This window comes from Volvox carteri (assembly GCF_000143455.1).
Source record: "Volvox carteri f. nagariensis unplaced genomic scaffold VOLCAscaffold_3, whole genome shotgun sequence".
NCBI classification, from domain to species: domain Eukaryota; kingdom Viridiplantae; phylum Chlorophyta; class Chlorophyceae; order Chlamydomonadales; family Volvocaceae; genus Volvox; species Volvox carteri.
In genome coordinates this window covers 2,842,173-2,867,889 of record NW_003307546.1, presented here as the reverse complement: position 1 = coordinate 2,867,889, position 25,717 = coordinate 2,842,173, and the positions used below count along the sequence as shown (strand labels likewise).

General features: G+C 55.5%; 2 protein-coding genes across 2 annotated transcripts; both read left to right on the top strand.

Moving 5' to 3' along the window:
- Positions 1-2,325: 2,325 nt before the first annotated feature.
- Positions 2,326-9,795, top strand: VOLCADRAFT_86861 (uncharacterized protein; the record flags this gene model as incomplete). Its single annotated transcript, XM_002946627.1, has 12 exons — positions 2,326-2,365; positions 4,688-4,927; positions 5,265-5,471; positions 5,784-5,831; positions 6,502-6,789; positions 7,332-7,429; positions 7,888-8,038; positions 8,078-8,308; positions 8,498-8,628; positions 9,024-9,073; positions 9,273-9,331; positions 9,704-9,795. 12 exons carry the CDS (start codon positions 2,326-2,328, stop codon positions 9,793-9,795), a joined length of 1,635 nt encoding a protein of 544 aa, XP_002946673.1.
- Positions 9,796-15,712: 5,917 nt separating this feature from the next.
- Positions 15,713-23,310, top strand: VOLCADRAFT_86860 (uncharacterized protein; the record flags this gene model as incomplete). Its single annotated transcript, XM_002946626.1, has 10 exons — positions 15,713-15,789; positions 16,690-16,786; positions 17,087-17,173; positions 17,662-18,213; positions 18,750-18,907; positions 19,478-19,634; positions 19,871-19,984; positions 20,207-20,834; positions 21,170-22,734; positions 22,930-23,310. The coding sequence occupies 10 exons, from the start codon at positions 15,713-15,715 to the stop codon at positions 23,308-23,310; spliced, it is 3,816 nt and encodes a 1,271-aa protein (XP_002946672.1).
- Between the last annotated feature and the right edge of the window lie 2,407 nt (positions 23,311-25,717).

Here is a 25,717-nt window from a genome sequence, read left to right as displayed (position 1 = left end):
CCGGCATCGGCCGACTGCCCGATGGGGTCCATCCCAAGCGTTTCCACGATGACTTCGGCCATGTCCCTGGCGAAGCCCAACCCCGTCAATTTTGCCAGCTTTTGACGCTTCTGCAGAAGGTTAACACCATTGGGAATAGAACAGGCATGGAACGCGACTTGGTGTAAATGTGAGAAACGTGCACCATTGGTGCCAGTTCTTCAGTCAGACGCAGTCCAACCCCGTTCTTACCTTGTCCGGCCCATGCACATCCACACCCAGGGCACCATCGGATGCCATTCTGGAAGAGATAACAAACGGTCGTCGGGCTATTACTAGCTTGCGCTTAAGCGCAAGGAGATGGGCGTCTTCCAAGACGAAGTTTGGGACACGGGACACCTTGAATAAGACCCGAACGTAATCTGTATGCAATCTGCAGACCCTACTGGGGGACAAGTCCGCAGGAGGCGTATCAACATGCAAGACGTTATCAACAGCAAGCCGGTTTGGGGGTCCAAGTACAGCCTGTCACGCTGACTAGTTGGACAAGGCTGTATACTCTTCTGCGTGAAGGCATAATGACTTCTCCAGGAGAGCAGCAAGAATGAAGTCGCCACTGCGACCCAGTTGTACGACAGCACCACAGAACCAGCCTTAGAAGATCCGGTCGCTTCGCTCCGTCGCATCTAAGCCAACAAAACGTTATCAACAGCAAGCCGCTTTGGGGGTCCTGGCTCAAAGTGAGGCCCACCCTGGAGTTAGTTGTTAAGCTTTCATGTTACTTCCTCATACAAACTGCTTCTCTAGTACTGTGATGTTTTATTGGTTTTATTCATGCAAACTGAGCTGAAGTTGCAAGGCGCGAAGATGCTGGCCGCATCATGCCGCACCGCATTCCCAAGCCAGTATGCACAACTCTGAGAAAGTTTGCAGTCTTTATTGTTTTGTTGTGGCACAACTCCACGTAACTCTGCACATTATAGTGCATAGGAGCAATTCTTGCGCAGAAGTCCAAGTCGACTCAAAAGCATTCCAATTGGACTGTCTGGCTTGATGTAATGTTATCAGGTTGTTTATCGTAGCGCTTTGGCGCACCCAACGTGGAGTGTTGGCGCCGGAATGTGCAGCTGAACTCCTGCGCTATGAACCTGAACCAATGGTGCACGTTCCCAGCCATGGACATTTTGACAGAACACCCTTGTACGTTCTGCCATTCTAACCACAGCATTATAATTTGTTGCAGTGGCCGTCCTTCGAACATAACAGTCCTTCCCCCCTTAGGACGCGCGATTTGCAATAGCAGCCAGTGTGCAATTAGATATGTAGACCTCTGTGATGCGAGTTCTTCCTCAGTCGAGATCCGCTTCAACGAGCGTTTGTCGCTTCAGTCTGCTTCGGAACGAACACAGCCGGGCGGAATTTGACGCTAGAGGAAATAAGCCATAGAGCAAGAGAAAAATATCTCGCGGAAATAGAAAATAACCCTGGTCATTCCCCTGATTTACGCCTAAAGAGAAAGCCGATATTACAGCACCTGTGTAAACGAAAGGAGTAGGTTTGTAGCTGGCAAGGGATGGGGATGGGACCCTGGCTGACAGCTTTCGGATCTGAACACAGCTGCAGGATGGGGATGGCCCTGGTCGAAGGGATTGGGAAGGGACCCTGGCTGGCAGGATGAGGATTGGGGGAACACAGCTGCAGGATGGGATTGGAAACCCTGGCCATAGGATTGGGGATGGGACCCAGGCTGGCAGGATGGGAAACCTGTCTCAAGGGATGGGATTAGCACCGGGCCCCTAAGATGTGAGATGGGAGTCGGTCACCCCAGCCAGGATGGGGGGATGGCTGACCACTACCACCCCCCGGGATTGGGGGATTAGACCGTTTTTGCAACCCTCTGGTATGGTCGTATGATAAGGTCGAGAAATAGATTGTATATAGGTTTATAGTATGCAGTGGCTTACAGATCGTGCCATGGTATATTAGATAGGCCTGAAAGTAGGTGGTCTATAGACACTTCTCAAGTTTATAAACAAAGCCTCTGCTGTGCGCTTGAAGCGGCGCCGCTAGTTGCTTTAGCAGCGGAACGGACGGACGGATGGACGAGCAGACAATATCACATTACCCATGCACCTCTCGCCTATCAGGCGGGATATGGCAAAATTGGCAGCTGGTGGCTGTCTGTATGTTCGTGGTGCATGGCTGGTTTGTCCACACTGCGCTCCTGTTGGCCTACTGCCTACTGTTTATAATGGTTTAATGTGACTACTGTGTTATTAACTATGCATGTATGTGTGGCACCCAAATGGGTGACGGTCATGAATATGTTCTTAGTTACTGGCTAGGATGCCCTGGCTGCACCGTGCTGCACCCATGCTGGTGACTGGTGAGTCAAACGCTGCATCGTCATACAAAGATACAACCGAAGCACATTAATTGTAGCCCAACTAGTGACCGACTTGATTGTTGGTCCCTCTTGTATTATCGCTATCGAACTGGGAACGAACATAACCAGAACATAACCGACAGCTGCTCTGTGATGCGCAGCTTCCTCAACCCGACCGTAACACAGCCACGAAACAATAAATTGCCACAACCTTCATGCATAAAACCTGCCTCCACAGCACGAATGGCGGCATCCTGTTCCCAGGATCAACCGGTACTTGCCCACCACACACCCACATCTGCCCACATCACGCCACCGAGTAGGGCGCGAGTTGCCTCGAAGCTGGGAAAAGTGTGCATTCCCCCGGGGTCGCTGCAGGGGACTTGATTGCTGACTGCGAGTTGATTCCGGAGCAGTTCGGTGCGCACCCACAAGTCAGCATCGATGTCTAACGGTGTTTTAGCATGAGGAGACGTCCAAAGCACACTTTATCGCGTTGGATGGTTGATTTGCTGTTAGCTTGCTCCGGGTGTTCGGGTCATCGACATAGCCGATTACAACCACAAGCGTTCGACAAATGCCGTGTGTCCTCTAAACGGCATTACCTGCCATACATGATCTGATATCAAGGGCAAGCGCTAGCGCTGAGTAGGAAAGTGAGGAGGCCAAATTTTAAACTTGAAAGGACATTTGACAGCGACTTTCGCCACTACGCCACGACTTTCGCCCCGCCGCACCGCCGCCGCATCGCCGCCGCTGCTGCTCCTGATATACATACAGACATTTGAGCACATGTAGGATGTGGCGTCGATGCCATTGCAGTCTCGTGATGCGCAGTAACATCTGACGCAGCTGAAACGCAGGCAGGCAGCAAAAACACAGGCGGGCACCAGCCCCACGGGACTGCTGCCCCATTACGCCGATCCTGTCAGGGTCTCCACCTAAGCTGCACACAATTGGTTTCAGCAAGGAAAACCCGCACGTGACCCGCATGTTGCCCAAAAGCATCAGTTATGGTGAACTCTTTAGCAGCAAAGCATGAGAAGCTTGAAATCATGTTCTTATGACCTCCTTATGACGGTACAACTTTATGAGGGCGGCTTTTCAGTGGCGGCTTGAGCTGATCTCGAGCTAATAATGCCGTTGCTTAATCATTTCCACCATTAGCCCCCTCTGTCGGGGCTTGTCTGTCCCAACCCGCCCGGTTGTGCTCTCAGCAGTGTGCTCCCGGACGTTTGACGGCGGTTGTGGGTGTGGTTGCAACTCTGCCGGTTTGAACGAGGAGTTAACCCACGAGCTACTGGCCCAGTGTGGAAAAACAGTTGTGTAGCGCTGGTTGGCTGCAGCTGGAGCTGGGGCACTTGGGGAAGCCTCCGCATGGAGGCCATGAGAAACTGAAAAGCTGGGACATCTTCTGGAAACCCCATTCGCGTACAGAGTGTTCCTGTCCGGCCGCACAAGTGTCAATTTGTCAGAGGATTTGTAGCCATGCAAATATTCGCTAGATTTGTTTGCATTTCAGTTTGTGGTGTTTACAGCTGTAACACTGCGGTGGACCCCGATCGGGTCGCATTGTGGGCCTTATTTAAATAAAATTCGGCCGAGGCTGTATTAAATTTGCAGGCCATTACGCTTCAGCTAGTAAACTCAAAAGTAAAAAAAGAATGCAGTTCCAGGCAATTCCTGCCCTAAATCCTGATGGGGGAGTTCATTAGGGCGCAGTACTCTTAGCAGACTCTCCAAGCGTGCAATACCTGAGCCGTTCCCTCAGGATAGTTTCATGCACAGATTTATTTCCTCTCCGCCATCATCTATCGGTGGCATAGACAACGGACTAACGCCACTGACAGCCGACCAGTTGATTGTATGGCAGGTTCCTGCACCTTAGCAGCTGAGTGCGGCATCCGGAAACCACGTATAATGTCAACCTCCTGCCTTTCGACGCGATGTCCATAATTTACCCAGTTTTTCCATAACTTTTTAAAAGCTGTGCTGCTGGTATTTCAATATGTTTAGGACTCCAACCCAGCTTTGTTTGGTGCCCATATGACATTTTGTTTGGTGCCCATATGACAAGGCAAAATACGATGACAACTCGGGAGAAATGTTGGCGTTGGTTGCGGCATTGGGCGTGCTTCAACTGCAGGGGTGATAGCGTCGACTCACTGGAAATTCATAGGCCGGTCCCATGCGATCCTAAAAATATTTGCTGCTGCTCCATGGTTGGACGTCCGGGTGCCGCGTCATCTTTCGTTCAAGGAGATGCCGAGATGGCTTCTCCGCAAGAATTATCACCGGCCTCACGCCTTGCACCGCATCAAGGAGACGTCCTACGATGCTCAGAGGATGACGCATTAAATGAGTTGCAGTCTCAACAGGTCTACTGTGAGGAGATGAACGAAACGGCTCACTTCATCGAGTCTATGCTGTCAGATATGAAAGTCCGAGCCCTTGTCATTACGACCTTGGACACAGCTGCTTCCCTGCACTCGCTGTTGTCTTCAATCCAAAGCGAAGATGCGGCGGCCATAAACTCACCAAACATCGTTTTCGATTGTGGAAGTAAGTGTACACTCGCGCGGTACGGCCCCTGAAGCAGCAACTGAGCAATCTTTTTGCTGTTTTCAAAATAACTTCGTCTGGCTTCTGCCAGATGACGGCGATCACACCGGCGCGGAACTCCAGCGCAAAGCCCTGTCCCCATCAGAAAGCTGTCCTGCTTGTTCGCACATGACCGGGACCGCACGGACACCACCCGACTTGATCCGGCCCAGCCGCTGCCCGCTTTCAACCCCCGGCACCCGCACTGTCGCCCTACCGCATCGCACGCATGGTTTCCTCCGCGCACATGCCCCCTGACCCACACTCATCAGCCGCATCATGGAATCCCTCCGTGCAGAGTCCGCTCTCCCCGGCAAGTCGTCCAGCGCATGCATTACAGCAGCTACGGCTATGTGTCCCACAGCCGTGGCGGACCTGGTTTCGGATTCCAGCTGTAGTGGTGATGGTGGATTACCCCCCGATGATGAGATCAGTGAGGGAATCGGAAGTGATATCCAGCTAAGCGTCGCAGCGATACCTGCCCTGCAAGTAGCCACCAGCTGCGGTACGTGCGTGCATGGAGCTGGAGATGATGGTGACCGTCAGCTGGGTGCGGCTCTACTAATTGAGAAGACGGCGACCCCGTCAGCAGGCGCAGCCCGTAGTCACTCCACCAGCCCCGGCAGCAGCAGCAGTAGCAGCAGCAATACCACAAACAGCAGTAGCAGGTCCATTAGCCGTAGTGGCACGAAGGCTGCAAACAACGGTGCTGGTGGTGGTGTCATTGACGACGGAGACCGAGGCGTACACCTTCCGCGATGCCCGGAGCTACCAGTTACCTTAACCACCCCGCAGTCCCTCCTCCACGACTTCTCAGAGCTCACGTGCCTGGGTTCCCCGGGGGCTCTGGGCGGCATATGGCTCGGTGAGCAGGGTAATCCATGAGTTACAAGGGAGTGTCTTTTCTATGTATGTCTCTATATACCTCACCGTTCATAGCGCCGCCTTGCCAGGACTTGGGACAACTGTGTCCGTCACTAGGTGTTTTCATCTGGGGCGTATGGACCGTGCTGGGGCATATGTGCCGTGTTCCCGTCCGTGATGGTGTTCTCTTCGAAACATACGCCGTGGTGTGTGTCTGTGTGTCTGTCTGTCTGTCTGTGTGCATGGGTTGGGGAGAGACGGGGGAGGAGTTGTTGATCCACCGTTATCATCATCGTTATCATCATCGTCATCATCAACATCACGCCTTGAACATAAAGAAATAAATGAAAATAGAGCATTGGAAATATTTTGAAGAACGAAGAATTATAAGGAGAACCTTATTAGGACAGTGACCTTCTCGTGGCTTCTTGTAGCCCGGTGTGGCCACTGGAGCTGTTCGTTTGCAGTGATGCCAGTTACGGTTACGAGATTGCCGGGGGTTGACATCCATGTCCGTCTCACAACCATACCGCCCAGTCACTTCCTCTCCCCTTCACCACCTTTAGACGCCGGCATTTCATTTCTGGTTTTCTTGCGTATGATTTCCCCCCTCTCTTCCCCCGCGTGTGCGGTGCCACGTTACTGTGCACTCTGCTCGTCGTTGTTGGCAGCGGACTGGCGCGGCATGCGTGTTGCCGTCAAACTGACACGCTGCGACAGCGAGGGGTGCAGTACGAAGGGCGGCAGCGACAAGCTGCTGCGCACCCTGGTGCGGGCCAGTCGCCTGCAGCATCCCAACCTGATCAACGTGTATGACTTGCGTGTAGCGACAGTCGACGAAGAGGCCCTTTCAGAGCTGGACCCGCCGCCCGTGTTGCGTCCTGGCTGGACAGGGAGCTGCCGACCCACGGGTCGCCTCCATCGCTTCCTCGCGGCGCATCCTGAGCTACCCCGGCCAGGTGCGGGCCATGGAACAAGAGGAAACCACCCTTGCCTTCTCCACGGCCTGCCGCGGGACGCGGCGCCGTTACCTCTATATGGGGCTTTAGGTTAAGCACGTAGCAGTCTAGCGTGTGGGTTCGCGGCTCGCGTGGGCCTACTTGGCAAGTTGGAGAGTATGGATGGGACTATGAGAAACATCCGGGGGTCCGTGTTTTCATAAGGGCCCGAGCCTCTGCTGTCGCGCATGGATTTGTTAGCCGCATCGGAGGGCGCATGCAGGGCATTCTTAGCCCCTAGTCTAGCTACCTAGCTATCTATCTATCCCCTACCGCGCGGTGCTGTGTGTGTCTTGCAGGGCCGAGGGGCTCCTCCTCAAAGCTTGCGACGATGACACGAACCACAACGAGCAGCTCATTCTTTAATCAGAGCACAAGGTTACCTTGAACCTAGTTATCCTGGAATGCAGCACGTGCAGGCCGCTTTCACATGTCAGACATTTTTATGCCTCGTTAGTCTCACACATCACAAGCATGCATGAAAAACCTGCTTCTCGCTGCAGAGCCTGACTACCGTCGAGATGCTCCACTGACGCTGTACCCGGGGGATATCATCGCTCGGCGGCCAAAGCTGACTCAGGTGCAGCAGGCGCTGATGGCGGTGCGACCAGGGCTGGGCAGCAGCGTGGTGGCAACCGTGATGGAGTACTGCGAACTGGTAAGGGGCAGTAGACTAGCAACATAACAACAGCAGTAGCAGCAATAGCAGTAGTGGTAGTAGTAGTAGTAGTAGTAGTAGTAGTAGTAGCAGTGGTAGTACAGGGTTGTGCGGTCTGTGGGTTATACCCGCGGGGGACATGACATGCAGGGAGGAAACGGCGTGCACTGCCTATAGTCCTATTTAAGTCGTGCTGAAATATAGAATGTATTTTGTATGCGCACGGGGGAACAAAGGGGACAGGGGTGCAACCTTTGGCATTCCCTCGTATAGACTCCTGGTCTGCCTTTGGGAGACCAATCCCAACCCCAACCCCAACCAGGCACCGTCTGTCTTTGAAATACACACCGCACCAACATGCACTCACTCACACCCGCACTCACCCAACACCGCACCAACAGGGTAGTCTGCAGTCCTTGGCGTGCAGCGATCGGTCCCCTTTCCGCGCCAGCCGCTTCTGGGTCGCCCGCGTGGCGCGGCGCGCACTGCTTCGCACAGCCCGAGAGATCGCTGCCGGCATGCGCGCCCTCCACGCCGCCGGCATCACTCACGGTGCGCTGCGTCCCTCCAATGTGCTGCTCAGCCGCTCAGCAGCAGATCGCCGCGGCTTCATGGCGCGAATAACGGATGTGGGATCCATGAGCCTGTCGTACGCCGCCTCCAACCCACTGGCGTTTGGTCCCTGCATGGTGCTGCTGCCGCCTGAGGTTCTGGGGGACAACACGGTCGCGGTGGACAACGCTGCGGTAGACGTGTACGCGTTTGGCATGCTGCTGTACGTCATGGCTGCTGGGGAGATGCCATTTCACGGCCGGCCCCTAGGTAAGCGAGTGGGCGCTAATAATGCGTTTCCTGTGCGGAATGCGTGCAAGAGGGGTGCTCCTGCAATCTCCTTTATGCACTCTCCAGGACGACCAAAGTCGTTGCATCTTGATTTGCCTCCCTCGCTGTCCGCGCCTCTCACTTTCTCTGTGCATGCGTCCCCGCTCGCCCCTGCGCGCCGGGTTGCAGTGCAAGCTTTAATGGCTGTGGTGTCCGAGGGCCTGCGGCCGGAGTGGCCCATGTGCGAGCATGCCCCCCTGAAGCCCCTCTTCCTGCGCTGTGTGGCTCAGCGGCCGGACGAGCGCCCCAGCTTTAAGCAGGTGCGGTCTCTGTGCTGTGCTGTGGGTGCGTCAGTGCGGAATGAATGGAACCTGCTGGAGCTTAGCATCCCTTGCGGCGGCACTGGTGGAGATGGTCCGTGGATGTCAACAAGGCACGGCACGGCCTGTCCGCACATGTCTTTCTCTGTCCTCTCCTTTCTTCTTCTTTCGCGCTTTGATTACATCTTTCATTTTTATTATGAAGTCCATTTTTGAGATTTTTTATTTCTTTATTCCTCCATCCTGGAACCTGGAATTATGAATTCTGCAGATTTTGGCGGAAATCTGCATTTTGGAGCAGCAGATTAAAGGCGAAGGGCGGGGAGGCAGCAGCCCAGGCGCCCGATCTCCCGGCGGCAGGTGTTGTGGCGCGGCGTGGTGCGGTGCGCCCGCAGGAGCACCGCGACACGGCGCGCCTCGTCAATTGCCGCTGGCAGGCGGCTGAGTAAGCACGGCTCAACAGCGTGAACGGACGGCCCGTAAGCGGCGCTGTGCGAGGAAGCCGCCGGCGCCGGGTCTTGTGACTACAACCTGGGCAGCGCTGCTGCGCTGTCCCACTGAGCCTCTTGCTCCATCAACGACGTTTGCTCCGCCTGCTGCTACAGGATCCCTTGTCTCACCCGCGCCTTGTCACATACACGCAGATTCCGGGCCATGCTCTGGCTACGCTGTCTGGCTGCCTACGTCAACGCTCCTGCGCCACGTGGGTTCGACGACATATCATTACCATATGCATATATGCATGTGTGTATGTACTGTAATAATATTCTCGTGCTGTGCATATGTTTTGTTATGATCTTCATTGCATGAAAGCCCGTACGAGCACAGCATTGTGAAGGTATATAAGACATGTGTCTTACTTGTGAGGTGGAGCAATGTGTCCGTGGGTGGGCCACCGTATCCGCCGACCGGGCGGGGAAGCTAGCTCCGTAACATTTCGCAACTGCCGGATGGAGAGGTTGTTATAGCATCAAGTCGGAGCTCGTCGAATTTAAAAGTGCGGAAAGACGTGCTTAAAACGGCGATCGGACCTAGTGGGCCGATGACCTGCATGCGCTTCATGCTGCTGCCGCAGTGCAAGGGCTGCAGAGTAACCACCAGCCCGACTCGACCATGATATTCGTTTACAGGAAAGCGTTTTTGCGTCGCGGTGGATGTGAGACCTGAGGCACGAGAAGAAGTGTAGAAGAGGGGAGCAAATGGCTGCGTGCAGGTTGGGGGAGCCTCCCCAAAACAACTGAATAGATGCCGTCATCTTATTGAGATCTTTGTTGTCGTGCATGTCGTGCATGTGGTCGAGTTGCTTGGGTCTGTGAAGCCGGGTGGTGCATTACCGTCCGGTCCAGTCTGCATCTTGCATAACTACTGCTGCTGCTGCTGCTGCTGGAGGGAGGGCTACGCGCACTGGAAAGATACCGACGAAGAAGCCTTAAAGAGGATGTGAATAGGTGCCGCAATGGCAGCAGAAGACGCTTTGTCCCGCTTTGCCGCAGGGGAGAGGAACGGGTGTAACTCCGCCGGGTGCAGGAAGAGCCGCAGCTGCTATGGGGGTTGCCCGTTCAGGATGGGGGACTGTTGGCTGATAGGCGGTTATTTGTTTTAGGTGGTTGAAAGGAAGGAAGGTGATAAATAAAACCGGTTTCTCTGCTGTGTAGGTGCGGTGCGAGCCACTTGGTTTTTAACTAGTGGATGGATTGCTACATCATATTTCATTTTTCTTTATTGGGTTGGTTTCGTTGTATGTATGTGTGTGTGTTGTGCATATGCAGGAGTTAGATGTGCCCGCTGAGCCCATTTTCGTGCCCGAGCACACTGTTCATCCGTTGGCGGTGATCAATTGTCTACTGCGCTCACACTCCCCTGTGATGATGATGATGCCGTCCCGCGGCTGGTATCGGCTCAGCAGCATCAAGGATTCACGTAGGTGTTGAAAGATCTTGTTTAGGAGGTTGCGGTCGCATCTGTTGCTGCTAAGGTTGAGTGTTGTCGGGCGGGAGCGCCGCAAGTGTGTGATGGATGTCGGATGGAGGAGGTGTTGCGGCGTACGGATTATGTTGAGGGCCGTGTGTTGCGATGGTGGTGGGTGTGAAATCGTGCGCGGGAGGTCTGCTGTGTCTACCTATGCCATTAGCGCTCGACGGAATATGCGGCTCCAGGCTGCGGCTCCAGCTCCGGGTCCTTCGACTGTTCGGGTTGGATGAACTCGGGACTGGTCTTTCGCCTTTTCTTGGCGCTGCACCCGGGCCCCGCATTTGGTTAGCAGTCGAATACATACATATTGTGTGTGAGAGAGAGAGAGAGTGTGTGCGTCTGTGCTATTGATGACAATCCAGAACGGTATTCCTGATGATATAGCTGTCTGGTAGCCCATGGGTGCAGAGCACGGCATGGCGTGGCACAGTGCTTAAACGGTAACTTCAAACCTTATAAACGCCTCCTAAATTCTGCTAAGCGGTGGCTGGTGCAGTTAACCCTACCTAACAACCTCAAATGTATTATATTGCATTGAGCTATATATTATATTGTGCACTGCGTTTGTTCTACGAGATCATATTTGCGTCTCCATTGAATAGAGGTAGTTGTTGGAGATTTCGCATGTGGCTGGTTGTTGGAACATTTTTTTAGATTTCGGTCGGTTCCATTGCGGAGATGATTTGGATGCGCGCCCCTACGTTCCCTGTCGTTCCCTAAATCGCTTAGCTTCACTCGCATCATTCCGAAGCATTCCTTTCCATCTGTCGGTGGGCGTGGTGTCAAAGAATACATCTGTTCATGCGTCCTGAATGGCACCAGGAGCGTAAACAAGTTTTTTTTGCGTGGCCGAGGTCTTTTCCCAGCCGTGGCCAGCCAGTTGGCTCGACGGAGTGCCACAGCCGATAAATTTACAGGCTTGGACTGCGAAGTGCAGAAGCATCCTCGCCCATGTCACGTTGCGCTGGGACGTTGCGTGCGTGCTTCTGAGGCTATGGCTGGTACAGCGGGACTTGCCACATTGCATTAATGCTCGTAGTCTGCTGCTGCTGCTGCTGCTGCTGCTGCTGCTGCTGTAGCAATGCTTCGTCGGCGTCAGGGAATTCTTACACACCTGGTCGGCAGTCGGGGTCCCAGCGCGCAGCTGTGAAGCGTGTATGTGTTTGTTTGTGCCTCTGCCTCGTCAGCTGGGAGGTCGTTGTGGGTTTTGTGGGGTCCCATAGGAGTCCAATAGGAGTCCCAGTGGGGGCCAGGTCTGAGGGGGCGGATCTGTCCAAGAAACAAATGCCGACGCTTGTGCCCTCGACTGGCCCCATCATCCTCCAGTCCTCCAGACGGAGGTGGTTTAGACGTGAAAGAATGACCGGGTTCGCTTCCTGGGCGGTGTGTGTGTGTGTGCGTGCGTGTGTACGTGTGTATTGCCGGTAAGCAGCAGAAAGGGGTCTAGGACGAGCTCCATGTCTTTTGTATAATCCCACCAGCCTATGTGCCCCTAACGAGGGTTAGAGGGACATTGTCTTCCGAGGGGTGCGAATTGCGTATTGTTATGGCTTTTGTGGATGGAGCTTGTATCCCTTTTTGTAGCTATCATCAACACAACGGCGCATGCGAGATGCATATAGTTTATTATGCCAATGCAATTCTCTCACCATTATGTTGCGCACCACTTCCGGTGCTGCGTTGTGCTGCACCTTCTTTCCATTGTAGTTTAGCGCGCGCTTGGGACCTGCAGTGCCTCTGTTGGGGCCGCACTGTCTGGTGTTGCCATGGAAGTCAGGTCTGGCTCTGATTTGAGTATTGTGGTTGTTTTTTTTATGGCGGTGATAATAATTCGCTGCTGCAGGCTTTGCTTTCGCAGGTGCGCTTTAATTGTGCATTGTCATGTCGTAATGGTGGCAATAGTTGGCCATGGGTTGAGCGTGTTCTTCTTCTGGCCATATTCAGCCATTTGGTGGCGACTATAACAAGTATACATAGCGGCCGATTGGCCCTTTTAAATACTGTGGTGATGTCAGTGGTGATCGAGATGTGGTGCAGTGCTGACATGACTGGGGGTGGGGAGTGGGGAGTGGGTTCATGCCCGACGAAACCTGCTTCCATCCAAGGGCTCAGTTCTGCGGACGTTCCATTTGCCACCCGTTGCTGTTGTATCCCTTTTATGTGCATGACAAGCCGGGATGCTGCTGGAGGTACTGGTTTCACGGCTTTCTTTTCCTTGTCCTTGTGCCGTGCGATGTGTGGCATGCTGTCAACGTGGGCGTGTTGTGCCTCGTACGGGGTACTGCTGCGCGGAACGGAGGGTTCCTTCCTTTCCCCACGTTTCCCACGTGGACTGCATGGACTGTCGTTCGTGTATGCCTGCAAGGGCAAGGCATCACGTACGTTCTTTTGAAAGTCCTCTGGATAGCTGGGCTCGCTGCAAACAGCGTTATTTCTCCCATCTGCATGTGGGTAGCCTGAGTTTACAGGGGAAGTTTCGCTGTGTCAGGATTCGCACTCCCCCTGCGCACGCGCTGGCCATGGCGCTCACCGGGACATCTCCAAATGATGAACTAGATCATTAACATGCATGCTCATTATTTTGAACTGGTTTTTAAAATTTGGCATGGGCTTGATGCTGGCAGGAGTTGCCAAGGTAGTGGCTTGTCAAAGGAGGCAGCAAGCCTGCATTTTACACAAGATCACACCAGATAGCTGGCAGCCCAGCCGCTCCGTCGAAATAAATAACGTTAGACAGTCGATCCGACTGGCCCAGCAATCCGCGCTGTCAGCTCCCAGAATATTAGTCCTTTGCTCTGGCTTGGGCGCGGGCGTGCTACAGGAGCTCTCGTACAGCTGGATTCACTGGCGTCATCAAACCTGCAAACCTTTAATGATTCTGTAGCGGTGTCTGCGACTGAACCTCGACACATGGACACTGTATTGGCGACCAACTTGCGCGTAATGATTCGGCGGCTGGATAGCTTGTGCTTGTGCGGTTTGATTGGATATACTAGATGCTTCCATCTGTACGGACCGCTATGATAGTTGGTGATAGATGCTAGATTCAATCAATTATTGGTAGATTCAGTTCTATTGCGGATGTGTTCTCTCTCCGAGCGGGATTCGGGAACAGCTTCATGAGCTCCTCGTCAGCAGTCCATTGCCCTAGTAGTCGACAGTTAATAGGGCTGTCCTAACTCCCTCTGAGCAACCAGAAATCCTTGGGAAATCATCCTTAAATAATGTGGTGTGCCCATCGTCCAAGGGCCAGGATGACCGCCTAACGCGGTCTCTGGTTGGGTTTGAGATTTGGCGGGCCGGCTTCAGCCCACAAAGGGTGGAGGGTGATGCGGTCGTGCATCAGCAATCCCTTCCTACGATCAACGTTTCGGAGAATATGGATGGGCATTCGTCACTTTTGATTCACCTCGCTGTGTGTTCTTTGTGACCAGTGGCAATGTTGAGTCAAAATTAGAACAGTCCATTATAATAAGCCCTTATGAATTGGCGGGCGGCTCACGCCGCGAGGAGTGGATCCGATGGGACGTAGCTCCTGGGCTGCTGGTTGGACCTCCCTCTGCGCCTCTAGGCAAAACGTTAATACTTTAATTCCTAATAATAATTGCCTAATTGGACAATGCTTAATATTGTTTTGCTTTAAGCTAGCAAGTCATATTTCCCTGCAGTCGAAGGAATTGTGAATTGAAGGAATTATTTCCGTGTCATTTCCGTGTAGAGGGGTTTGTCGACGTTTGCCGTCCTCAGGGATTCAGGATGGTGGTTTATTTTGTTCCACAGGTGTTCCAAACGGTGCATGCTTCTGCAAAATTCAGGGTAGGGTTTTTAGGGGTGTCAGAAGTGCTAATAAATCAACTCAGCCGCCATGTGGCGAAGAAACAGTTCCTCAGCGGCTACCTCAAAAAAGGTTGCGCCGCCGTCTCCAAGCTGTGACAACCTACCCGTGGAGCGGCGATAGGCGAGAGTATGGTATTCGCGCATTGCGTTTGCAGCGTTTGCGTTTTGGGGCGGGTTGTGCACGGAGTGTGTCTCAAGCCAGAGACGTATACCATTTGCAAGAGGGTTGCGATGCACTCATGGAATGGAAAGGTTCCTGCAGGTCCCTGCAGGTGCAGATCCGTCATCTAACGCTGCTATGTTGGATGCGCGGCTGTGAACTTTTAAATTTATTTGAAGTCACATGTGCGCTGTTCTACCTTCTTAGGCAATCATCAACTTGGGATTTCTACCGTACCGTACAGCTAACAATTTACGGATCCAACCTAAGACTTCCCTGGGCTGCGCTGATATAGCCCTGTTCAAACTTTAGGCAAACGTGCCACAGCTAATAGATTATGCTCTTGTATCTTTATGAAGGCATCGGGGCAGCAGTTAGCCGGTTACCAGTATCTTATTTGTGTCCAACTGGCGAAGCAATCGTAATGCCAATCACTCAGCGGTATTTATACAAGATGCACTGGGGCATAGGAGTCATTTTCGGAAGGAAAAACCGATTAGGACAGCCAGATGACCTTGGAACAACCTGGACACTTAAGGAATACCGTACTGCTACGAATGTTTCGCGCCACACCTTTCGTTTTGGGCCACGAAGTGTGTCACAGTGGAAAAAGCTCTATGGGGAAAATTATTTACTTGTAGCGAAAATGTCTGGCACGAATGTGTTGTACGCCGTGTACATGGTGTAGAATCGGGGCGTTTGGTAAACCGCACCTGACTTTGGTGCCGCACCAACGGGCCTGTCTTTTGTTTTCTGCGTAAACATATAGTAAACGATATGTCCAGCAGTTTGGGAGCTTTGACGCTGTCGCTCCGTGTTGTGGCTTCCCTGGAGCCCCGCGAAATGTGTGTTCATGTAAACAAATGTGTGCCATAAAAACTGACAGCCCTCGCGAATTGGTGTAACAAAACGAAAAATTCCAGCTATATTTTTGGGGTACCCGCGAAAGGTGTGGCGCGAAACATTCGTAGCAGTACGGTACGCCAAAATCAAAGGTTTCGCAACGCATTACAGCGGCGGCTTTGGCTACACGGCATTTCCGCTGTTGTGGGGGCAGGGGCAACGAGAGGAACAGTACCTACCAGTTGCGTAGGCAGCAAAGAAGTGGCCCAGTATATGGGCGATGGATTTCAAAGAGTTGTTCGCCGGCACGCCGACGTTGCGGTCCAAGACACCAGCCATAGCCTATACAGGTGGGAATGGCTGGGGCTAGCCCTAACGGATAGGGGCTGCTGTTGAACCTGCACGGGTTTGAAAATAAAGCTCCGGGGTCGGAGGCAGAGGCCAGAGGAGGAAGCCCGCGGGAGTATTTCATGCAAGGAGAGAGAATGACATGGCAGATGAAGCAACGTGCCCAGGGCAGCTCGAGTCCCTTAGCCAAAGTAGAGTGTGGAGACGTGGCGTGTCAGTGCCATGGCTGTGTGACTTCCAAGATTCTGGATTGAATATTGTGCTCTTGCAATATATTAACGGAAAATCCTGCCTCTCTTATTGCATTAATGCGCCAGGCCTCTCGTAGAAACGTTCAGGGTTCAGAGTGCCGTACACAGGTAACAAGGGCATCACGATTACTTGTCGGAGTGCGTTCAAGTTCACAGGGTATATGGTCTTATGGCAATGCACATGAATTGTTACGCTTTTTGGTTAGGGCGGCCATCATGTATACAGGTGGATAGGGCATTCCTCGTGTAGGCCTGAGGTCATGCCGGTAGAGGGCTTTCTGTAAGATTACATGTTGTCGTAGCCGCACAATGTTACGAACGAACAAATCATTTATTGGTAGCAAGAACAGAGGATTTTTGAGCGGACGCCCTTCCCTACCAAGAAAGTTTTTTCAGGTCGCTGCTGCTGGGCGATGGACGCTTGGTAACCTCTTCGATGCTTTACGGAACAAACCTCTGAAACAGGTGCGCGTTCCAGTTGAATGATTTATTGCTTTTTAGTGTCGCTCCTGTGGACCATATCACGCGCTGACCACGTTTTCATCTTGTGTTACAGCTAAATGAGCAAACGTCGTCAAATTACGATACAAATCGCTTGGTGGTAGAGGAGCAAGCCCGGCTTCCTCTGCCGCCGACGTTCCAATGCCTCAGTTCTGAACTTATCGTATTGCTAGATCCCAAGAACGAGCGTCTCGTGTACCTCCTGAGCGTGGATAATGCCTCAAGCGCAGATGACGTGGCAGTTCAGGTACCTACTAGTCTGACGCCTTGCTGGGTTTGTTTGCTGGGAGGGTAACGCGCTCCTCTCGCGACGAAGAACCCCGTCCTTCAAGTCCGCGTCGGTAGGCACAAGCACTAGAATCCGCATGTGCATGCGCAACCCCCCAAGGCTTCTGGTACTCGGTTGAATGTATCACTGGAGGCATACACCCTCCCAACAGCGATCAGGTCCTTGCGGTCAGGTCAGCCACCATCTCCCCGGACTTGCTTTCCTCCCTACCTTTACTCGCCAACACATCCCCCTTCCCTCCTTTCCTCCGCGCCCCAGATGCGGGGCCTCCTGCAAGCAGCTGCTGCGCCCTACGTGCACCTGATGGCGTTGCCAGCGGGCCTCCGACGCAGCCTGCTGCGGCAGGTGGGTGGGGAGCCTGGGGTGCCTACTGCTAGAACGAAGACGCACTTTACATGAGGCGCATCACCATGAATGGATGGATGGATGATGGTCTTAGTCGTCCTGCAGCCCGGAACCATGACTGTAACAGTGGAAATTATGATGTGGAAATGATTAATTGTTATCTATTCTGCCGCGGATTCTCACAGTATTACATTCTTGTAATTGTTAAAGGCGCACGGTGGACCGCCCGGGATAAAGGCGGTGTAGACGAGCGCTCAGTAATCTTCTTCTCACTGGAACACTAAACCGCACTTAAGCACCCCGAGCTCTTACCATCAACGTACTTCAGTCGAGGGGAAGCGCCGGCAAGGTATAGCCTCGCCAAACCCCACCCGTCCGACCTCGCCCGCCGGGAACCCGGCAGGAAACCTTATATTCTTTCCGGCACTCATGCCCCAACCCCGTCTCCAAAAGAACATTTTAACTACTGCCTCCTCCCCCCGCCCCAGCTGGTGGGTCTTGCACGCCGCGAGTCCTCTTACGTGTACACTGCCCATTGTGTTTTCCGCTCTATCACTCGTGGCCAGTTTCCCGGCGGTCAACCGGTCATCACGCAAGTACCGTTACCGACGGATCTGGCGACAGCTTTGCAGCACCAGCACCAGCAGCTGGGGAAGCAGCAGCAGGGGAAGGTGCCGCTGGAAGGGGTGTCGTCGTCGTCGGCGGCGGGGGCTGTAGAGCCGCACCAGGAGGAGGGCCCCCAGCGGATCCCACAGGACGACGGAGGCGGGTTGTCAGGAGAGACAGAGGAGCGCGAATCCCCATCTGGGTCGCGCACATGGGCACCCGGCGGTGTGCTTGAGCTGCTGTACGGCTCATCGGAGCTGCAGCCCGGCGGACTGGTGGCAGAGGGCGCAGCCGCACACGCATCTGCGTCCGCAGGCAGGAAGGAGCCGGAAGCGGAGGTGCTGGACGGTGGCAGGGATTTGTGCGAGCGGGACCTCCCTGACGGGGTTCTGTCCCGGCGGAAGGCAGTGGGGCGGCTGATGGCGTGGCACAAGGTGATCGTGGAAGGGTGTGGGGGGGAGAGACATGCATGGGAAGTCTATGCGAGTCCTCCGGGCGAGGTGGCCCGCTGGCGAAGGAGCGGGCGAAGCAGTGCAGCCTGGGGGAAACCTGTCATGGTTGGCGGATTAGTAAGAGTGGAAGGAGCAATGTTGGCCGGGCTGAGTACCGGGCCGGGGAGTTGAGGGCAGAGCTGAGATAGAGGCGGCGGCTTGTGCGTGCAGCGGGCCAAGCAAGTATCCAGCGTTCCTTAACGCCACGGCAGGGGCGCATTTTGATGTCCAAAATGCGCCATGTCCAATATATACGCCGAGTATGCGTCTACGTTCGGCGTTTTTGCGCCCCCAGCCGAATCTGCTTGGCCTTTTCTTCGCGTCCTCACCCTCGAGTGCTGTGTATATGCTGTGGTCGTCCAGTACAGTCCAGTACAGTAGATCTTCTTGTTGTCCTTTTGGAGATGTAGCTGCTTGGTTAGTCATCCTCCTGGCCGTCAACCGACCCGTCGATCCCGTGATCGTTCCCCCGGATGCAGGGCGCGTCCATGCGCGTGGCCTGCCGCCGCAACGAGCGCACGAAGTACAAGTTCGACTGGCTTATTCAGGGCTTGAACAGCATCGACCAGCTCAGCGTCGCGGTGATGACGCCCAACATTATCCTCCTCCGGAACAACGTGGAAGCAAACCTCGGAGTGTGAGGGGGCCTGAAAGCTGCGCTGCGCGGGTTGGGGCGCTTGGTCTGCACCTCGCTGAGTTCACTGGGCCCTCTTGGGAAAGTTAGCGGGGCAGGGAAGACGCGGCGCTGCTAGTCACCGTGTTTCGTTACAAACGTGGCCGGCCTTGGGGTTGAAGTAGCGGCGTGGCCCCTGACGTCGTGGACACATAGCGAACGAGGGGCGATGTCGGGAGGTCGTTTTCGTACCACATACCCAGTAGGGCTCATTCCACGGACCCGTGAAACACACGTGAAGCACTACAAGAGCTGGCGACGATTGACGCCAGGGGAAGAACCTGGGGATCGGAACCACAGCTTGGGTTTTTGCGGGAGAACGGTGTTGGGGAGGGGCACCACACGCAGGGGCTACTTACTTTTGGAGCTAGGACGGGCTCACGCGGCTGTTGTTTCTTTCGTTGTGTATATTGCTTGCGGGGAATAATTCTAACGTGCAGGAGGCCTTACACACACATGCCATGCTGTCTGGATCGTTTGAGCAAGATACTGTTTCCGTGTGCTGCTCGCGTGTCCCCCGCGGTTTGGTTGCAGTGACGATTTGTACAATATCTTGGATGGGGAGAGCGACGACGACGACGATGATAATGATGATGACGACGGCGGCGAGGGCGGCGGGAAGGTAAAGGTGATCAAGCTGCAGGTTGACGGCTCTGAAGGCCTGGCGCAGGGCCTTGCGGAGGTGTTGAAGGTACGTGCCGGCCGCCTGCACCCTTGTGTACCGGGTATAGGGCGCGATTGCGGATCCTTAGGCATGATACTGCCTGTAGCCAGCCATCTTACCTCCACATCCCACGGGGCCCACGCGACCACAGACCGGCAGACCCCTCTCTGTTCTGGAAGCAGCCCATCTTAGAGCCCATAGTTATCTTAGAGCGGTACATGAGGTTGTTAGGGTAATTTCTGATGGCATGATTGCATATGCAGCACGTCCAACGCTGCACGGACCGCGCTGCGTTCCTGGATGTGCTATGTGGTATGAGCACCCATAGAACGGCGATGTTTCTCTTGGTGGCCCTGACGCCGCACCCGTACGCCCCCGTGAGGTAGAGCGCAGGGGCTCTTCAACTATCTCCTCTTATGGATCAGCCTTGTGCCCGTGTGGCCATACGTGTGCGTAAAAAAAGGACATACGTGTGTGTATGGCCATACGTGTGCGTGCGTGTATGTCTGTATGTCGGCACGTTTGTAAAGCCGTGTTTTGTTCCATGTGTTTCGGCCGGCACCGCTCACTTGCTCACTCACCCGGACCTCGCGGGGCAGGCCATCGGCGCGCAGGGGGATGCAGTCAGCGACACCGAACAAAGTGGGGATAGTGACGACGAGGACGAGGACGAGGACGAGGACGAGGGGGCCAATGTCATTGAGGTTGAAGACTTTGCCGAGTTGCTCTCCATGCTCGCCAACGACAACGACAGCGACAATGACGAAGAGGTGGACGTTGATGACGGCGATGGCAACGACGCGGAGGCTTCTTCTTCTTCATCCGATGACAAAGGACGGGAAGACGAATCCCCGAGCGACAACCTCCTGGCTAGGAGCCTCCTCCGCAATGGGCAATTCCGGGAAGTGATGCCGGGCGTCTTTGTCCAGGTGTTGGACGGCGGGGTCCGGCGCGTCCCAGCGGACGGCGATGACGGTGACGAGGTGGGCTATAGCGGCAGCGGCGGCGGCGGACGTGAAGGTGGTGTAGAGGAGGACGACGGCGATGGCCAACATGAGTGGGATATGTCCACCACGCTAGATGTGCAGCTGTCGCCGGGACCCATGGGTTGGACGGCGATGGTGAGAGTTGGGGTTGGGGCCGACAAAGACAAAGACGGGCGGACAGACGGAGGCGACGCTGCAGCCGGTAGCCGGAGGCGTGACGCGCTACGAGAAGCCCTTCGAGGTGAGCGCAGACCTGAGGGGCCTTGGGGTTACAGTGACGGAGGTTTGGGTGCATACTCGCTCTCTTCTTCGCCTTTTACAAAACGACTGTCTGCTGACATCACCTGCCAGCTACTACTACCACTGCTAGTACATACAACCTGGCGCGCCAACCGTGCATTGTTGTGAAAAGCCTACCGCAGCTGCTGGCTGCGCGTGATAGCGTAAATGGATTGGTTTACATTGATTGGTGGAGTCATTGGAGTTGATTGATTTATTGGTGGGGCGACACCCCACCCCCTAGCTAGCCCCCCAACCCGTATCTGAAACTCCCATGGTTGTGGTCCGCGGTTGCAGCCGATGCGGAGCACCTCCAAAACATCCGGCGCCTGGAGGCGTTGTGGGACAAGCAAGTGGGGGAGGACAGCCCACAGGAGCAGCAGCCTCACCAAGGGCAGGGGCAGCAGCAGCAGGAGGAGGAGGCGGTTTCAGAGCCAGGAAGTGCAGCAGCTAGCCCAGCACCTGCAGCGCGGCCACAGGGCACCTCCGGGAACCAGGACGGCAGTGGCGTCAGTGGCGCGGACGGCCTCAACAGCAGGGGGGGCCTGGAAGCGGATTGGCGGCAAGCAGAGCGCCGGGCAGCTGCAAGGGGCGGCTCTCCGGGACGGGGCTTTGTAGATTTCCCACCGGGAGGTGGTGTCGGCGCCGCGGCAGCGCTAGGGGCCGTGCCAACGGACCGGCTGATGGGGCCCCCCAGACGGACCGGGACGGCTGGTGCAGGTGCGGCTGCTTCTGGTGCCGTTGGAGGGACAGCAAACGGGGATGAGCCGTGTGGAGAGGCTTCCGTAGCTGGGCGAGTCGTACGGGATGAAGGTGGAGCTCCGGACTCCCCATCCACAACCGGGGATTCGACCGCCGATGGGTTAATTTCCAGCACAAGGTCTAGGAGAGGAGCCACTGCGGAGGGGCTACAACGTGGCAAGGGAGACACGGGACCGGCAGCTACGCATCAAGCGGTGCCAGGGGAGGGCGAGGAGGGCTCAGATGCTGGTACTGACGGATTAGTAGCGCGCCCGCGACCCGTGGGTCGCTCTCGCATGGTACGCCGGCCTCGTGGGCGAGTGCGTATGGGCCGCCAGTCGCCGGACCCCCCGCCGGCTTCCAATGCCGCTGAGACGGGGACTGCCGCCTCACTGCCCGCTTCTACATCATCGCCATCCGCACCCGGCAAAGAGGCTGGAGGTCCCCATGACCCCGCGGCCACGACCGGCGCAAGCGGCAACAACAGCACTAGCGCTGGTGACGCTGTATCCATTCCTGCATACCGGCACATGAAGCAGGTACCGGGCAGCGGCGGCGTGGCTGCTGGCACGGACGTTGGCGTGGGTGCCACTGGGGCTCCAAGTAACGGTAGTCGGCAAACTTGGGGAGGCAGGACGGGCCCAGGAGCGCCAGCGCCGCAAGGGGCTGGCGGCAGCGGTGGCGGTTCTGGCTTGCCGCCTGAGGCTGCCGGATATGCCGCCCTAGATCTGGAGCAGCTGGCGCACTTCGTGTTGGGCCGGCAAGCCAGCCCCGAGGAGGTCCAGGACCTGGCGCGGGCGGTGGCGCAATCGGCCGAAGTGGAGGAGGCCTTAGGGAACACCAGTACCAGTACCTCCGGAGGCTATCAGCCACACTCCTTCCACCAGCAGCAACAACAACAACAACAGCAGCCGCCGGGTACACAACAAAAGCATCACGGCGCGCAGGGCCTCGGTGGGGATCGATCCGGAAAACACCATCGGCGCCGTCCCGGCACGCGTCTACAGTCATCACGAGAGGCGTCCCTTTCAGCCGGCCGCAACCGCCGCAGCGTCGTAACCCCACGGCACCGGCGGTTGACGATACCCGAGCCGGTCCTCCGGCTAGCGGACTTCATGCAGGTGAGGCAGCGTGAGCGGGGCGGCACGCAGCCAGGCACCACGGTGGAACGGACCGGCCCGGATGATCGTGCGAACATGCCGCCAGTGGCTGAAGGACGCAGAATGCTATCCAAGCTCATGCTTCGTCGCCTCGGCCAGAGGCCCTCCGAAGCGGGCGTCCCGTCAGCGCTGTCTCCGCCGCACGACCTCCATCAGGCGGCGCAGGTGCAGCGGCAGTCATCTGTCATGGACGGGGGGGAGGAGCTCGCGGCGGCCGTGTTGGCCGCATTCCGTACGGCACCGCTGCTGGAACGCCAGGCAGCGGAGGCACTGGTTGACTTCCTGCGCGGGCGGTGGCAACCTGGTCATCAGCGGGACTGGCGACGGGGCCACAGTGGTTACCACGGAAACCAGGAGCGCCCGGGGGTCGCCGAGGTGCTTCGACATGCAGCTGGGCTGCCTGGTCTGGTCCGCGGCCGGGATGCCGTGGTGGTCCTGCCCAGGACACTGCTGGAGGCGACGGTAGGGGCGTGGCAGGAGCAGGAGCAGCGAGTAATGCACGAGGATTATCGGACTGTTGGCCGTCAAGAGTGGTGATATGATGATAACCACACGACACGATGCGGCGATCCTGGGGTGAGGAGGCTGGGTTGGTTCAAACTGCTCAAGGCGCGTGACGGGGGAGTTTGTGTGTGGTGCTGGAGCTGGTACGCGGGCGCGGCACGGGCTTGCTAAATGTGGTTGTGCTTAGGCCACCGTGTAAACGTGTATGTGTATGTCTACGTGTGTACGTGTGTACGTGTGTACGTGTGTGTGTGTGTGTGTGTGTGTGAGAGGGTGGAGAATTGGGGATTTGTTGCGCGTCGGCGCGCGTTTATGTATGTTGGCTTACTGTTGCAGTGGGCTGCAGGCACCTGCTCGTACGTCCCGCTCGCTGGCCTGAGCTCCCCCCGCGGCCTGCAGCACCTGTCTGTATGCTTACCTGGTTTTCCACGGCCCTGAAAGGAGCCAGAAGTGCGCATCGCGGAAAAAAATCTGGCACCGGGCCCCCATCACAACACTATGGATGGGTTTTTGAGTGAGTGTGCGGTGGGGCCACAGCTCAATGTGCATCATGTTGGTCGAAGTTGTAGCCCTCTGCCCTCTGCGCCGTGGCTTTCGTGGTGCTCGTGAAGAAGTCCGGCGGGTAAAGTGAGAGAACTTGGTCGGAGAGTTCCATGCCACTGCTGAAAGGGTGCACTGCTATTCCGTTGGACTTCCAACGGGAAGAAAGCATGGTATGCTTATACGGGCAGACGCGAGCAAAGAAATGATACCGATGAGACTCTGGTTGTTTGCGTCGGGCCGCGCACTGATTGGTTACTTTTTAATACGGCAGGTGGAGCCGTCCTTTTCAGCTTCGGCGAGCTACCGTTGTATACCGAGCACCAAACGTTTTTCGTTTTACCTGAGAGACGGCGGTGGGGTCGCAAGAAGTGCACTGACTTGCGCCAAGTGCCACAGTAGTTGGATTCAATGGCCAAGCCGTTTTTGAGCAGTCGAGTTCAAGAACGGCTTGGAGGTGCCTAGGAGATCCGAGGTGTGTGTGTGTGTGTGTGTCTCTGTTGCCCCGCACATGCGCCGGCGGCACCGGGGGGTTTCCCTGTTTAATTTGCCGGATGCCGAAGAAGAGCGTTGGCTGCATCGATGATAAATTTTGTTGAGATGACCTCGATCAGTCTCTGACCGCAATCCTTAGTGTAGGGTAGTGCACAATTCGACACGAGAGGCGTGCCGAGCTCAAGTACCTCCAGTACGAGTCGTTGCAGGTTGGCTTGGTCCCGTGTGCATCTCTGTGGTTCACGAGGTGAGGGTTGGGTGACATCAAGCGCACAAAGCTAACGGTCGGCTCTCTACACGGGGTTTCCCAGAGCTTTCCAAGGCGCAGGCCACACAGTACCCTTTCCCGGCGTTGCTGTAGGCGCCTGGCTGTGCTGTCTGCTTGCTACCTATTTTGATGGGGACGATGCGCTTAATAGGTCGGCATGCAGTGTTTAATAAATTTGTTAGTAGCGAGTGTACCCGAGGGTTGGATTGGCTGTTGGCTGTGCAAACAGGGTGGTGAAAGCGCATTGCCGCCCTGCGGCAATGCGATGTGGTGGCGGTCCGCTGCCACATCCCCAGCAGCTGACGGGAGAGAGTTCAACGCCTGATGGCGTGATGGGTGCAGCAGAAGGTGTTGGCGCTGTCATTCGTTGCGATGAAGCCTAAGTCGCTCACTCTGTGTGCATGTCATCGCGGGCTATTGCGGCTGTCTGCTGGTCCTATCTGGGGTCGTAGTGATATGTTTGGGTTTAGGTTCGCATTCTGAGCGCTTGTGAGTGCGGCTCTGGAGAGATCTCTCGCAGCTTTGGGGGGAGGCAGTGTCATCCGGGGCTATTGCTTGTTCAGGCCTTCATGTTGGCATTGATACGACGTGCTCATACGGTCATGGTCGCTACTACAGGGAGTGCCATCGGGCAGTGTCAAACCTGGGACATTCGGGCGCTCCGGGGTGCTGTGACAAGCAGGCATGGGGGGAGAGGTCAGGAAGCGGGATTTAGCCAAAAGGCCGAGTGAAGGGAGGGTAGTGGATGGCCCGGGACGTAGGTAAGGTAGGAGCACTGTTGTGTGGACATGAAGAGGTTCTGTTCTTCTCCATCCAATGCAGTGATAGTCCACATGTGGGTGGGTGCTGGAGGCCAATCTGCGCGTTCTTGGCGCGTTGCTGTAGGTTTTTTTATGGTGAAAGTCCATTTTTGTTGGTTGGTTGTAAAAATGCGGCCGCGCTGTCAGGTATGTCTAAAAAATAAAGTAAGAAATTTCTTGGTTTATTAGCATGGCGCTTGCATGGAACCATTGGCCATTATGGCGCTGTCGTTCCCCTGCAGCCCTGTGGGCTGCTGCTCAGACGGGGAACGGCGGCGCGGCGCTTACGGCGAAAAGTGTGTGATGCCGCCGCATAGTATAAGACCAAGGCTCAGGA